This window comes from Anolis carolinensis, chromosome 5 (assembly GCF_035594765.1).
Source record: "Anolis carolinensis isolate JA03-04 chromosome 5, rAnoCar3.1.pri, whole genome shotgun sequence".
NCBI classification, from domain to species: Eukaryota; Metazoa; Chordata; class Lepidosauria; order Squamata; family Dactyloidae; genus Anolis; species Anolis carolinensis.
Window position 1 is genome coordinate 65,911,152 of NC_085845.1, and position 17,036 is coordinate 65,928,187.

The 17,036-nt window shown below is 42.3% G+C and overlaps 1 protein-coding gene across 1 annotated transcript in view; it reads left to right on the forward strand.

Moving 5' to 3' along the window:
- Positions 1–17,036, forward strand: part of wwc2 (WW and C2 domain containing 2) — a 186,220-nt gene that overhangs the window by 66,645 nt on the left and 102,539 nt on the right. Inside the window, exon 2 of the mRNA XM_008111832.3 lies at positions 5,087–5,196. Within this exon, the coding sequence (XP_008110039.2) occupies positions 5,087–5,196 (110 nt within the window). The remainder of the gene's footprint in view (positions 1–5,086; positions 5,197–17,036) is intronic.

The window sequence follows — 17,036 nt, forward strand, 5'->3', positions numbered from 1 at the left end:
CATTTCAATTTTGGACCTTTCACAGCTTTGTGATATTCTCCCTGAGATGGGGGAGAGCAGAAATTACATTCTTAGTATGCATGGTATTATCAGACATCTATATCAAGGCATTATGACACTTTCTATTTTATTTTTCAGTTTATTTCCCAATAATTTCTAATACTGATTTCCACTTCCCTTTACTGCTTCAGTGTACCGAGCAGGTGTTTTCAGTTGTCTTTTTTTTACTATTACACTCCCACTCAAGAGCTCTTTCTTGTATAGTTGCAATCAGTTTAGCTGTCACAAGAACATAAAGCTCTTACATTCAACTGTGGATTTTGTATACATTTGTTTAAATAATGATGTTGCACTAGTTTCCAGGAGAAAAGAGAAAGTAAAGTTTGAGGGTAAGTAAAGATCTTAGTTGCTTCTGCTGTTCTTAAATTGATGAGGAAATTAGAATCATAGAATCATAGAATAGTAGAGTTGGAAGAGACCTCATGGGCCATCCAGTCCAATCCCTTGCCAAGAAGCAGGAATTGATATAGTTAGATTGAAACTTGCAAAGATTTTTTTTGGAAGGGGTTACAAGTTTCCAAATCCTCCAACTGGGTGGTCACTAGCCTGTAATCCCCTAAAGTTACATGTGTACACTTTGGGGGAAAAGAAACTGCCCTGTTCTGGTCAGGAACCGATTGGCCATTTTATCACTTTCCTAACTGAGGTTGGATTTGCAGTTCTTGTCACCTCGAAAAACATGCAGTAGAAGAAAAATAGCATGGAAGAAAGATCCCACAAATAGCGAGAATATTTTGTTTTGCAGATTATAAGATGCACATTTTTAGATAATTTTACAAGATTTTGAAACTCTGTGCAGCTTTACAATACATACCATATTTTGTATTCTAAAACACCATCAGTTATAAGGTAAAGGTAATTCTCGTTGTGTCCGACTCTGGGGTTGGTGCTCATCTCCATTTCTAAACCGAAGAGCCACCGTTGTCCGTAGATACCTCCAAGGTCATGTGGCCAGCATGACGGCATGGAGCGCTGTTATCTTCCCACCAGAGCAGTATCTATTGATCTACTCACATTTGCAGGTTTTCAAACTGCTAGGTTCGAAACTCCCAGGATTCAAACTGCCGACCATTCGATCAGCAAGTTCAGCTGCTCAGCGGTTTAATCTGCTGTGCCATGTGGGGCTTCTGAGTTATAATGTTGTACAATTGCCACCCAGAACGCTGCTTGATAATAGCTACAGCTACAGCCAAACCCGGAAAAGGCGAAGAAAATAAACCCAAGGTTATCCTACAGGACAGTGGGTGTTCAGATGATGACAATCAATTTCCTCCTCCCTACACCCCAGCCTATTTAGCCTCACCTGAAGAGTGCGAAAAACCCCAAACAAAACCTCAACCTACACCTCAACCACCCCAACCACTGGCCCAGCCAGAACTCCTAACGCCTGGCCCAGCAAGGAGACAGGCGAAAAGACTTTTGTCTCCTAAATTCATCACTCCCACATGGCAGACTCTAAGCCCCAAAAATCCATTTGCAGAGTTCCCTCTGCCAGAATCTTCATGTTGGCATCATACCAGGGATTTAGTGACAGGAAGAGAACTCTGGGAACTGACACTTAAGTTTAGAAGGCATCCTCGTATACATCCCACATTATTGCCTAGTCATTACCACCAACAGAAGAACGCTTTAATATGAATTCACAATTCTAAAATTCACCCTGTTTTTAGAGACCTTTAAATGGGGAGAAAGTGCAGGAAATACAGTACTTGTATTCTCAGTCTTCTAACTATGCAGAGAAAGTGCCACATCTTTCTGAGTAAAAGCTTCAACCACTTTTTTGCTTTATACATGGGAAAACTGCTTAAAATACAAAATTAAGGTAAATTGCATGCTATAGTCCTATACACACAATTCAATGAAGGTTTGACGTCTCGACTGCAGCCTTTGCTGGTTTGAAATGATAACTCAGCAGACAAAGAAAGTAAGGGAATTGAAACTACAGCTGCACATATTCTGCAACATTGCTGCTTTTACATAGAAAACAGCAATGGGGCATCGCAAAAATGTTGCACCCAAAAGATTTTGTGCAAAATCCTGCAAAGTGGAACGAAAATAGGTACATGGTTTTGTTGTGTAACATTGCTGTTTTCTATGTGAAAACCATCAACCTTACACAAAAAGACATGTGTTACTCCCTTGAAGCAGTCTTTTTTGTATAAACAAAGAAGAAAAAGTTATGTCGCTTTCGAAAAAACGTTAGTTTTCTGCATAAGCTGTGCTCTTTCCTCTGAATGGAGGTATCTTAGTCCTACTGTATCCAAACTGTTTCATTATTTTCAATACCCATCAGGACCTGGAAAAAGCAAGATTTACCTTCCCCTTTCTGGTCTATTACCATTGGTATCCTTTTTGCTGACTGCACTAGATATTTCCAAATTTCTTCCTTTTGTCAAGAGTTTGATAATAGTATGAGTGCTGGATTCCTTTTGACATGCACCAATTTGCTGATTTCTTGTCATGCTGAATGTTCACATTGTGGCAAAACATGGAATTTGGTGCTAAACATTCTTCCAGCCAGGGTGATATCTAAGGAAGTTATTTCTTGGACGTCTGGGTTAGGATTCCACTGAATAGCCATGCATCATCAAAGCCTGGCAAATCCTCTGTTTTCTGAGGGCCACAGCCTTTCTTTTTGAATGTGCATGCTCAAGTACTGCATATGGGTACTTCTTCATCTACACAGACAGTAGCAGAACACAAAATATTTCAAAGACTCTGAAAACGGGGGAATTCCAGACATGAAGCAATCAGGGCTAGCTAACACCTCCCAACAAAGGATTCCCCCAGGGAGGAAGCAGCCAGGCTTTGAAGCTGGAAGACCATTATATGCTAATCATTCTGACTAATTGCAGCATTCATACTTGCCTCCAACAGACAAAAAATAGAATCAACCCAAAATATTGCATATTCACCAGCTTTAAGCAATAATATATACTAACTACCACCAGTTCCTCAATACCCCATACCACCACGCTTCGCCACAGCAACAGGTGGCCAGGCACAGCTAGTAAATAGTAAAAATAATGATGATGATGATAATAGTAATAATAATAACAACAACAACAACAACACTTTATTTATATTCCGCCCTATCTGTGATGTCTCATGGGCCATGTAGTCCCCTTCCTAGTATTATTGTGGCAGACGAAGAGGAAAACTTGGGTTTCCCACCGTTTCAGCCAGAATTGGAGCCCCTGCACCTGCAAGATGTTTGCCCACAAGAAGTCAGCCAAACAAGCCTTGAGCAGAAATCTCCCCCGTTCTCTCGCCGGGATAATTATAATCGAGATAGAGGCGCTAGGGAGGCGAATCGCCGAAGCGCCAGAATCGCTGCCAGACAATTAGCTGATTAAGCCTGTTTCCCTTGGGAAATCTTAAGGAGTCATGCATCTGGACACAGTATGGGTTTCGCTTCTTGTTCCCCAGGGAAAGTGTTCCTTGGCGGGAAAACCAGATCCTATATAGGTGTTTACCCGCAAGGAAATCCTTGCGGAGTCAATTTGTCAGCTTCAGGAGTGAGATCGTGTGTGGACTACGCTACTCCAGTTCCTTGTTTCCAGGACCTTGCCACGGACCTTGTTCTAGTTCCAAGCCTGCCTTGTCCCCGGACCTCGCCACGGACCTCGTTCTTGCTTCTTGCCTCTTGTTGCCACGTATCAAGTCTTGTTTGCCAAGAATCTAGTTTGTTTCCAGCCTTGTTGTCAAGCTCCATTGGACTAAAGGACCCTGTCATTTCCCCACACTTGCTCGGCAAGTGTGTGTTTCGGTTATTGGATTATAACTTTGGACTCTAATATCACATATTGGACATTGTTTTCCTGGACTATATTTGACCTTTCCTGAAAGGTCTACTTCTGAACTATATTCTTCACTTGTTTTATTTGACTTTATATATTCCTTTAATAAAGATATTAGATAGAATCTGGCCTCTGCGCATGGTTATTGGTGCTCTGTAGACTGGGTCTTGACACTATCTCCCCAAGGGGACTCAGGGCAGAACACAGTACACATACACGGCAAACATTCAATGCCATTTGAAGACAGGACAGCACAGAACAAGATAGACAGAAGGAGGTATGTAGTCTTGAAGTCCAGTTTTTTGGTGTCTTGGAGATTGAGGTTGCACTCAGATTCAGTCACAGGGAGTGCTGTTGCTCCATTCTCTGTGATGAAGAGCCATCAGGATTTCTTCCTTCCACCCTCCTCTCAGTCACCGCATTTCTGGTCTTGTTATTTATGGTGTAGTAAAATACCTCCCCCGCAATTTGCAGTACCTAATTTCTCTACTTACAGCTTATAAGCGGTTTTTGAACTGCTTAGGTAAACAGTGAGCTGGGCTTGATGGTTGAGCGCTCACCCCGACTGGGCTTTGAACTGGCTGGTAGATCTTATTACTGCTGGTGATTTACCAGCTGTGCTACAGCCCAAGCGAGTGATCTTCCAGATGATGTTGGACTGAAACTTGCATTGGCCCTCATGAGCCATTGGTCCACAGTGGCAATGGATGTTGGGAGTTAAGTCTATCACTTGTAAGTTAGGTCTATCACATGTTGTTGGCCCCTGTTTTTGAGCAAAGGCAGAAGAGACTCATCCACATGCCACTTATCTTTCCATTGTTGCTTTCCCAAGTATTTGTATCAAAGCTGAATTTATTGAATCTCAGGTGATAACCAGTGTGGAGGGTATATTGTGGAGAGATGAAGGTAGGAGTTTTCTCCATATTCTACTTTTTATGTGTAATGGATAGTCTGGGATGAACCAAATTATACATCATTATATCTGGTTTGGCTATGAGAACAGACATATACTGAATATTTCTCTAATTCTGTTTAGAAATACAATGTTTTTTTATAAAAACATCCCACTCTTCATCAGTATTTTGTAACCAACCCTTTCTCACTTATTAGTTGAACAGGATAATGCCTGAAGTGATACTTCTGAATTAATTAGTTTAATTTTCTGCATGTGTATGCCGAAGAAAATTCCATAATCTTATTCAATTACTTTCTGATTTTGTTTTTAGGTTAACAAAGCCATTATCCTTTGCAGACTGTGTTGGAGATGAGCTACCATGGGGATGGGAAGATGCATATGATCCTCAGATTGGTGTCTACTATATCGACCACATAAACCGTAAGTGTTTTCTCTAAGTGCTGTATTGATTATATAAGAAGGCTTAGCTAGATTAGACTCTGTTGTTAGACACTTAACAAGAACTTGAAGAGGAAAGATTTCTTATGAGACAGTCGAAATTCCCCACAGCAATTCCCTTAGATTATTTTCTTAGAAAAGCTACTGATGTCTACGTCTCCTTCTTCCCACCACCACTTCGTTTTTTTAGTGCTCTTATATCCCTCTATCTGTCAAGGGCACTTAAAAGGAGGTTTTCAAAACAGAGTTCTGAATTACACAGGAGTGTCTGATAACCTTAAAGCTGTGTTACAAATGTGTGTGGGTATATAAATACAAGGGATACTTCCCCCACTTTTGTCAAAAGTTAATCGTCTAAATTGGTCCCAGGAATCAGCTGTTTTTGTTTGGCAATTAAAGTCTAGGAGATGCTGGATAATAATATTGTGCCGAAATTAAATATCTATCCCACTACATCTGATATAGCCAAATTCATATCACTTATAAATAAGTGGCACATCTTGGAGAAGCTCAATAGTGCAAACTTATGCATTTATACTGTATCCTGCTATACAACTAAAGGTCTCACAGCAACATACATTAAAACCATTTTTACCAGATTAAAGCCATTTAAAACAGAAAAAATAAACAACCTGAAAGTATCTTACACGTTTTAACAAATTAAGATGGAATTGTGCATTTTACACTAGCTGCAACTTCCACATTTCCTTCCAGGGCAGCCCCATATAGGGTATATTGCAGTACTTTAATAGGAAAATTCCCAACAAATTATCAACTACATTACCTCAGTCCAGGAAAGATTATATGGCACATCAGCTGACCATGGCACTAAGCACTCTGACCTACAGGGTTCACCTAGATTCCACTAACAGAGATGAATCTAGAAGTTCTTCCAAGCTATGTACCTTCTCCATCAGAGGGAATGCAACTCCAACCAGGCAAGTAGCTTATTCAGTTTCCAGACCCAAGAACCACCAGTGACATTTGTGGGAGTAGGAGAAAGAACAGAATGACTTGATTTAACTGAAACTTGAGCAGCAGAACTTGACACACCCTTTTTCATTTGTTCAATATTCTTATTATTATGTTTATTTATACCCCGCTTTTTCTCTCCATAATGAGACTCAAAGTGACTATTTGTGTTAATACTGTGGTTTTCAAATAAGGGTATGCTCCAAAAGAAGATGAGTAAGTAGAAACAGGTTTTCCTGAAAGCCAATGTATTCATAATCATCCACAGCAACCGAGGAATATTAAGATAATGGTTGGCCTTTGGTTCTATAGGTTCTAGATCCATGATTTCAAACAACCGCAATCACCATGCCCCAAATTATTAAATGGCAGTGATGTGAATGTGGACATACTGTTGTGTGTACATTCATGCCACTGTCATTTAATAATATAGAGCGTGATCATCCAGTTTTTTTTGTATTCATGTGGGGTCCCAGAACCAAACCACCCAAATACAGCAGGACCATTGTAAAATCTCAAGTTATCCAAGACTGTACCAAAAATCAGTAGATGAAGCCAGCACCTCCTATGACTTGTCTGGATACTCTAGAACACAGCTTTCCGAGCGTTTCATGTTGGTAACACACTTGTTAGACATGCATTGTTTCACAACACAATAATTCAGTTTCACTAGCATACTGGAAGCTAAACTAACCCCTTATAAGAGATACGGACACATATGTAAATTGTAATAATAAAATGCTTAATAATAATAAACGGTTCTGGCCCATCTTATCTGTCCGAACGTATCTCCCCTATGAGCCCACCCAGAATCTAAGATCATCTGGCAAGGCCCTGCTCTTGATCCCGCATCCTTTGCAGGTGTGATTGGCGGGGATGAGAGACAGGACCTTCTCAGTGGTGGCCCCCAGGCTGTGGAACTCCCTCCCCAATGACATCAGATTTGCGCCCTCCCTCATGGTCTTTAGGAAGAAACTAAAAACCTGGTTGTGGGACCAAGCCTTTACTCAACAGCAATAAGAGACATTGACCCAAACATGAAATGGAGAACTGACATTGGATTGACCTTGTATTGATGCTTTTGGATTGTGTGATTTTAACTGTTTTTACTTGCAATGTTTTAATCTGTTTTTACTTGGGATGTTTTAAATGCTATGGGTTTGATCGATTTTAACACTATGTTCATTGCTTTTATATTATGTTGTAAACCGCTTTGGGTTCCCTAGGGGAGGAAGGTGGTATATAAATGATGTAAATAAATGAATAAATATATGGGGACACAACATATGTCATAAAAACCTTTCATTTTTGAAATGTTTGTAAGATATATCATGCATTTCCAAGATCTTTGTCATTTATGAGTATGCCAGACCTACACACCGGACCCGATGCACTAACATATCACGACACACAGTTTGGGAAGCTCTGCTCTAGAACATAATTCAAGAATCCTGCACAATATGTATACATTTCTCAGTTAAGTTGGTGCTTCACACCTAGAAGGAATGTAATCAGTCAAAACACTTCTGACTGTGGAAAAGGTTCCTGAATATAAAAGCTTTAAAAGCCACTGCTTTAATGACAAGATGTCTAATTGCAAGTAGAAATTTCACCTAATCCCTTCCAAAGAAGGAAATGTAATGATAAACAGCCATCTGGTCCTGGGATAAAAGCGTTTCTCCATGTGAAGTTAAAAGCAGAATATAATATAATTTAAAGTTAGTCAGAACTAAAAATGCAGTGATTCAGAGGCAAAGACTAGAAAAAGTGCTTAGATTTGATCAAGTGCATACTTTCGACTTGACACACATATTTGAGTGCTAATATTGAGGTAATGGCTTACTGTTTCTCCATCTCTTTAAGTATCCCTGTTTCCTGTGTTGCTAAGATACTGCCTTTTTAAAAAGTAATGATAATTTTAGTCTTCTTGAAACTGTCTGAAATGTGTACTTCGAGGCTTTAAAAAAGTCAGTTTAATAATAGCAATTTTGGGGAAAGTAAAGTAGCCATATTAATGTGAAGCTTTAAAAAGTAAAAAAAGAAAAAAGCCCAACCAAGGACCACATCTGTTCTATTGGAAAATATTCAGTTGGGTTGCAGTGGAAATGAAAGTATATCTATTTGCTTGGGTGTAGAATGGGAATGATTTCCCTTTTGTGTGCATGTCCATGCTGCCTGTTAACTTAAGGCCTCCTTATGAATTTCATTGGGCTTTCTTAAACAAAGAATACCCAAAGATCGGTCTCCATTGCTTTCCTTTCAAATATAGCCCTTACAGGGACCAAAGTGATGGTCCCTGGATCAGTGCCAGAGCCATTGGCTATTGGTTTCTAAAAAATAAAGAAATAGATAGGAGCCTCCGGTGGTGCAGCAGATTAAACCCCTGATTTACTAAACTTGCTGACCGAAAGGTTGGCAGTTTGAATCTGGAGAGTGGGGTGAGCTCCCGCTGTTAACCCCAGCTTCTGCCAACCTAGCAATTTGAAAACATGCAAATGTGAGTAGATCAATAGGTACTGCTCCGGCAGGAAGGTAACGGCGCTCCATTCAGTTTACATGACCTTGGAGGCGTCTATGGACAACGGCGGCTCATTAGCTTAGAAATTAAGATGAGCACTAACTCCCAGAGTCAGACACAACTAAACTTAATGTCAGGGGAAAACCTTTACCTACATCAGATACCCTTAGAAACATTAGCCTACAGCCCCTGATATTACTTGGTGATTTCCCCATCCTGCTTAACTTCCAAGATCAGACAGGATTTTGTGTCTTCAGGGTATTTTAGGTCCCTCTTTCTTTACATGCACATTAACTGTAACCAAAGTAAAACACATACTGGATTAAAATGGAAATTTTATAAAGACCATCTGATTCAGTGATTCCTCATCTGTGCAATATTGTATGAAAATAAAATCAGTCTCTATCAAATAATGCACTGCAGGAAAAAATATAATCACTCAAGAGAGAGAAATATATCCAGTCTAGTTGGTATGATATACCAAGCCATAAAGGTATGGTGGAAGAAAGAGGGTTGTGAACCAACTTTGTGATTAGAACAAATAATTATATAAATAATGTTTTCTCAAAGTCATAAATCAGGTCTGATCATGGAAAACTGCATCAAAACTGGACTGTATAAATATCTTTTGCTGTGTAAAATGCTAAAAGCCATTACATGACCAGAATGAAATTTTAAGTTTTGATGATGAGCGAATGAATAAGAAACATGCAATGCACACCGCCAACCAGCAACAGTTTATTTCGAATCTGAGTACAAGCAGTCCCAAAGTTATAAACTTCGACTTACGAATGATTCATAGTTAAGGACGGGGGTGAGACAACAGGAAGTGAGAGAAATCTACTCTTCGGAAAGGAAATTCACTCCCGAAAGAGTTATCATAGGAAAAAGGTGTTTCCACTAAAACTTTATCACTAATCCTTGTTTCCACAACAAGCAAACATTTTCAAAATCAGTTATTACAGGGATAGAAAGTGAGGTGAAATCTCTGAACAGGGGCATAGACAGCCCTTCCCTATGCTATCCAAAGATTACATTACATTTTTTTATTTCGTGTCAAAAGCATTGTACAATAAATACATTTCAAAATGATGGGGGGGGGGGGAGGAAATCACAAGCAACTAAATAGTTTTGGACCAAAAGCGGGCAACAGCAACTGCATTGTCCGTAGCTTTAAACAACTCCTCCTCCGTACATGAATCAGGGCATTGTGGGCAAGCATACATATGCAGAGTTGTTTGTTCTGCTCCACAGTCACTCAAGGTGGAGGATTCCTCCAGGTAGTGCCACCTTGCCAAGTTGTCTTTAGATCTGCCCACTCTGCTTCTGAGTCTGTTCAGGGACTTCCAAGTTGCCCATTCTTGGTTTGCCCCTGGAGGAAGATTACATTACATTACATTGCATTATATATTTATCTGGAGTTACACTTAAAAAGTTCTGACTTACAAAAAATCAATTTAAGAAGAAACCTACAGAACCTATCTTGTTCATAGCTTGGGAACTGCCTGTACTGGGTATTCTAGTTAAGGTACATCAAAAACAAATACTTTAATGAACTGCCGTGGGTTTATTGAGTGGCAGGGGGTGTTGAGACAGATGTGAGGGTTGTTTTTTTTTTTTGACAGAAGTGTTTTATGAAAGTTGGTAGCCTGGGTGTGCTTTTCATTAGGTAAACTGGTTTTTCTTCATTGTTTGAGACTGAGGAATCGGGTCCTTAATGCTCTCTTAGTGGTATATTAATCTATGTTGACATTTGGTGAAGAACGTCTGAGGTACAGTAGGCATCACGTATGTTGGGTTGCGGGAGCTGGAGTTCGGAAGAGAGCACTCTTTGTTTGAATTCCTGGAAGGTAAGCTGCTTGTGATAAGGGTCAGAGGCAGGTCATTTTCCTTACATGCTAAAGTGGAGGTTACAGCTTTTAATTCACCTGATTGGAATGCAACGGTCTGATAATTGTGAGTGACAGCCTGTAGGAACTTACTAAAGGTTTACTAAATTTTAACAGTGTAAAGGCTGTTTGAGGGTTGAGCATATTTGGATGTTTTATCATCTGAGTAGAATTGTAGATTGTGCATTGTTCTACCAGATCACAGACTAAAACCAATGATGAAACCGTCTTAGTTTGTTTTTTGCTTTTACATTGTAAGTCCCGATTTTTAACACAGATCTTTCTCTTTTTTAAAAAGTTGCCTCAAAGGTTTTTACACTTGGTTTAACTGTTACAAAATGATAACAGAACAGAGATAGCTTGTCTACCAACAGTAGTTAATTTATACTGCTTCTGCTTCTTATTTTACCTAAGTTCATTTATACTATTTATACAATTGTTTTTTTCAGACATTTAAAAATGGAGTTTGATCGCTGTCCATTATTTTTTATTTATTTTTAAAATATACTAGAATTCTATATAGATGAAAAATCCATTACTAATTAGTATTCTGTTTGATTCAGGGGAAGAAACTCTTGCAAGAAACTGTATGTCTAAGGGAGGCAACCCTGTTTCATCAACACTGATATTCAGAAGAGTTCTTGTTTTTCTTACCATAGCAGCTCCAAACCAAGACTCATAATATATGTAGGGCTTACCTCCACGTCTTTCTCAGATGATCTGAGAGATGGAAGGTACAGCTACTATTCAGTAAGTCACTGGACCTGAGTTTTTTCTTCAGCCCATCATTACCACCTCTCCTGATTTCCCAGTGGGAATGACAAGGGTAGAAGTCTTTACAGCTGGGATGCGTGTCCCCAAAAAGGCAATGGAGCCTCCAATACTAGAGTTCTTTTAGGTAGGGTATCTTGTAAGAAAGCAACCTGTGGCTGTTCTTCAATGGTTATGGAACCTCCAAGATTCATGTTTCTTCAAGGGTCCAAAAGAAGAGGCCTGCTCTACCCGTTTAGAAATACAAAAATTCTTATCCAGAAATACAAAATGCTCCAAACTCAACATTGTGCACATGGATGTATCAGATAGTGACACTTTTACGTTCTGATGGTTCAGTTTACATAAACCGGACATCTCTCTCACAAATTCTATCTTTAAGCTGGTCGAAAGTGAAGATCAAGACTATCGACTGGCTTCATAGAGACTATCAGTCCTGGAACCGCTCCATTTGTCTTCTCATTGGATTGGAAGACAGAACACTGATGGAGGAATTGTTTTTGTATAGGCCCAAACTTCAACAGTGGGGCATTACTCTCAGGAGGGTACTAGTAGACCCATTGATTCGCCCCCTGGACATCAGGCGGAATCTTGGTAGACAAGATCCCCCAGGTTTAGGCCATGTCTATGTTACCTCTCAGTCCCGTTCTCAGACATCATTAGTGCCTAGCCCCCTTCCCACGCTAGATGATGATCTGTTAGATGACTCCTTTCCTCCTACACCAGCGGAGATAGGCCCCTCCTTTAAACAACCAAGTATTGCTGGTGATTTTCTATCTCAGGACAGCTGACTATCCCCTTCAATGGGCAACCTCAATCAGTCATCTCTCCAGGGGGGAGAGGGTTTCCACGGGCAGGGTCTCATTGAGGTGGTTTGGGGGAGAAGGAAGAACGGTCACTTTCGACCCAGGGAGAAGCGCAACAGAGTTTTTGCGACCCTGGAGAGGAATAGGTGTGGTAGTCTTCAGGACAGACCTCCCAGCCTTAAGGTCCTGCTTTTGAATGCCAGATCCGTCAACGGTAAAACAGCTGTTATCCAGGATTTGATCCTGGATGAGGGGGCGGATCTGGCATGCATCACCGAGACGTGGTTGGACGAGCAGGGTGGTGTGAATCTCACTCAGCTGTACCCACCAGGTTTCGGGGTGCATCAGCAGGCCAGGGCTGGGGGGCGGGGAGGAGGAGTCGCGGTGATTGCTCGGCAGTCCATCGCCCTGATCAGATGCGCCGTTCCGCAGTCTTCGAGGTTTGAGTGTGTCTTCCTGAAGGTGGGAGCCCGAGACAGCTTGGGGATTCTGCTGGTCCACCCCGCGACCCAGCAGTCTCTCTGTCCGAGCTAGCAGAAGTGGTCTCCAATTCGGCCCTGGTCTCCCAACAACTCATAGTTTTGGGGGACTTTAATATTCATGCCGAGACCTCTTTGACAGGTGCAGCTCAGGATTTCATGGTTGCCATGACGACCATGGGGCTGACTCAAGTTATATCTGGGCCCACACATCAGGCAGGACACACGCTGGACCTCGTCTTCATTGTGGACGGTGGGACAGTCAGAGTGGAAGAGCAAAATATTCTTCCATTGTCATGGTCTGACCATCATCTGATCTGTTTGAGTTTCGCCGTGTCTTCTAACCTCCGCAGGGGTGGTGGACCCATTAAGATGGTCCGCCCCAGGAGGCTGATGGATCCGGATGGACTCCTGAGGTCTCTTGGGGATCTTCCTGTTCTGGAGACTGGCGATCCTGTCGATGTCCTGGCTGATCGCTATAATAGTGAGCTGACAAGGGCACTTGACACGATCGCTCCCGAACGTCCTCTTTCGCTGCGTAGAGTCATGTCGACTCCTTGGTTCACTGAGGAGCTGGCTGTGATGAAGCGTGCGAGGAGGGGACTAGAGTGCATCTAGAGGAAATCTCGGGATGTGTCTGGCCAAGCACGGGCTAAAGCCGCTATTAAGGCTTACTCCGTGGCTCTGCGAGCAGCCAGGAAAGCTTTCACGACTGCCCGCATAGCGTCTGCGGCCAACAGGCCATCGGAGTTGTTCCGAGTTGTTGGGGAGCTCCTGCGGCCTCCTGAGACCCAGGGGCTTCCTGATGACTTGGCAACTAGGTGCAGCGATTTTGCGCACCACTTTGCAGGCAAAGTTGCTCAGATACGCCATGAGTTGGACTCCAGCTTAATTGTAGTTCCAGCGGAGGTAACCGAGGCACCTGTCTGTCCGATTTTGTGGGATTCTTTCCGGCTTGTTCTTCCGGATGACGTGGAGGGGATTCTTGGGTCTGTGAGGGCGACCACTTGTGCTCTGGATCCTTGTCCCTCTTGGCTGGTTAAGCAGGCCAAAGAGGGGTTGTTGGATTGGTTTGTGGCTATAATAAATGCCTCCCTGGGTCAGGGGTCATTTCCATCTTGTTTTAAGCAAGCGGTGGTAAAACCGTTACTAAAAAAGACCTCGCTAGACCCATCTGTATGTAACAACTACAGACCAATTTCCAACCTCCCGTTTTTGGGCAAGGTTCTGGAGCGGGTGGTGGCCACGCAGCTCCAGGAGTTCCTCGATGACACTGATTTTCTGGACCGCTCGCAGTCTGGCTTCAGGCCTGGGCACAGCACTGAGACGGCTTTGGTCGCCTTGGTGGATGACCTCCGCAGGGAACTGGACAGGGGGAGTGTGACCCTGCTGGTTCTCCTGGACATCTCTGCGGCTTTCGATACCATCGACCATGGTATCCTTCTGGGGAGGCTCTCCGGGATGGGACTCGGTGGCACTATTTTGCAGTGGCTCCAGTCCTTCCTGGAGGGCCGTTCCCAGATGGTGAAGCTGGGGGACACCTGCTCGGACCCCTGGCCTTTGACCTGTGGGGTCCTGCAAGGGTCTATTTTATCCCCCATGCTTTTTAACATCTACATGAAACCGCTGGGAGAGGTCATCCGGAGTTTTGGAGGGTGTTGCCATCTCTACGCAGATGACACACAAATCCACTACTCGTTCCCACCTGACTCCAAGGAAGCCCCTCGGGTGCTGAACCAGTGCCTGGCCGCTGTGGCGGACTGGATGAGGAGGAACAAGCTGAGGATCAATCCTGACAAGACAGAGGCCCTCCTGGTCAGTCGCTCGTCGGATCGGGGTATTGGGTGGCAACCTGTGCTGGACGGGGTTGCACTCCCCCTGAAATCACAGGTCCGCAGTTTGGGGGTCCTCCTGGATTCAGCGCTGACGCTTGAAGCGCAGGTGTCGGCGGTGGCCGGGAGGGCTTTTGCACAACTCAAACTTGTGCGCCAACTTCGACCATACCTCGTGAAGTCTGACTTGACCACGGTGGTGCATGCATTAGTTACCTCTAGACTGGACTACTGTAATGCGCTCTACGTGGGGCTTCCCTTGAAGACGGCCCGGAAGTTACAGCTGGTCCAACGTTCGGCCGCCAGACTAATAACGGGGGCGAGTTACAGGGAGAGATCTACTCCCCTGTTTAAGGAGCTCCACTGGCTGCCGTTCATCTTCCGGTCCCAATTCAAGGTGCAGACCATCATTTATAAAGCCCTAAACGGTTTGGGACCCGCCTACCTTCGTGACCGTATCTCCTATCATAAACCTGCCCGACCTCTCCGATCATCAGGGGAGGCCCTCCTGTCGCCACTACCTATATCTCAGGCTCGCCTTGTAGGAACAAGGGAGAGGGCCTTCTCTGCGGTGGCCCCTCGCTTGTGGAACTCGCTGCCCATTGAAATCAGGCAAGCCCCCACCCTTTTAGCCTTCAGGAAAGATTTAAAAACATGGCTCTTCCGGTGTGCTTTCGGAGAGTAAATGTTCTATGCTACTCCCCCCCGATATTTATCCTCTAGACTGGTTCACTATCTGATGTCCCGTCCCTCGAGGTTTTATTCTGATCCCTTTCTCACCCAGAGTTTTAATTTTTAATCTAGTTTTTAAATGTAGTATTCATGCGGCCCGCTCGTGTTATATTGCTGTTTTGATCTTATGTTGTACTGTTTATTTTATGTAATGTATTATTTAATTGTATTATGTTATGGTTTATTGTATTGTCTTGGGCATGGCCCCATGTAAGCCGCCCCGAGTCCCCATTGGGGAGATGGTGGCGGGGTATAAATAAAGTTTTATTATTATTATTATTATAAACTTGGTTTTCATGCCCCAAATCATTAAAAATATTGTTTATCAAATTCCCTTCAAGTTCCGTATCTAAGATGTCTATGAAATGTAAAGGAATTTTGTGTTTAAGTTTTAGTTCCATCTCTAAAATAATTCACTATGTATATTCAAATACAAGTTGAGTATCTGAAATCCTGGGAGCCCCTGGTGGCGCAGAGGGTTAAACTGCTGAGCTCTTGAACTTCGAATCTGGGGAGTGGGATGAACTCTCGCTGTTAGCCCGAGCTTCTGCCAGCCTAGCAGTTTGAAAACATGCACATGTGAGTAGATCAGTAGGTACCGCTCCAGTGGGAAGTTAATGCTGTTCCATGCAGTCATGCTGGCCACATGACCTTGGAGATGTCTACAGACAATGGCGGCTATTCAGCTTAGAAATGGAGATGAGCACCACTCCTCAGATTCGGACACGACTAGACTTAATGTCAAGGAGAAACCTTTACCTTTTAACCTAAAATCTTTATTTGAAATCCAAAATACTCTGAAGTTTATCCATCCCCCGACATAGTAATACCCTTTCTTCTTGTGATTCAAGAGTGGACAAACTCTGTTTCATACACAAAATTATTAAACATATTGTGTGTAAAATCAACTTCAGGTTCTATGTATAAAGTGTATATGAAACATACATTAATTTTATGTTTAGACATGGGTCCATCTCCCAAGGTATCTCATTATGTATGTGCAAATATTCCAAAATTTGGAAAAAAATGAAATATTTTGAATAAAGGAAAACCCACCTGTAGTATTAGAGATGAGATGGGCCATGGTGTCACAGAATCTTTTGTCAGAAGTTCCACATTTAGACTCATTTTAAAACAGCAGGGGCAACAACAACAGCAACAACAAAAAGAGTTGTGGAAACTTGGTTCAACAGCCTCTAATGAAACTTTTCCGACTGAGGTTTTGATTGTCCAAACAAATGGAACTCTAAAAATGTCAATGTAGAAAAATATGATATAGAAAAACCATAGAATTGTCCTGAAGTGAGTCAGTGCTATTACCAAAACATACCTTCATAGAAAGGCTTGATTTGGAAGTGTCTTACTGGGTTCTCAAAAAGTTCAGTGTTGGAACAAATGTTTTTTGGCAGGAATCCTGAGCTAATATCAGCATCTTACCTATCATGATCTGAAAATAATTGTGTATTCTAATGCATTATTTGAACCATATGTTAACATCTGTTATATACATGTCTAGCAAGTGTTACTCTTCAAATATCTGACAAAATGTCAGTCCTGCTCCATATGTATGGAGGCAGATAAAGTATGGAAACCGCATAATGTATATATGAAGCTTGGCTTCACCTCTTGACATGTAGAACGGACTTCTCTTTCCAATGTCCACCAAATGAAGACATGTATGTCTGATATGATTCAATGTGATATACAGACTTTGTTGATTTTGTCTAGATTTGCCATGAGCCCTTAAGCAAAGAGGGGAGATCTAGTCAGCCAGGAATTATCTGCTCTTGCCCTCTTCTCTGCTTTTCCCTTTGGGAAATGGA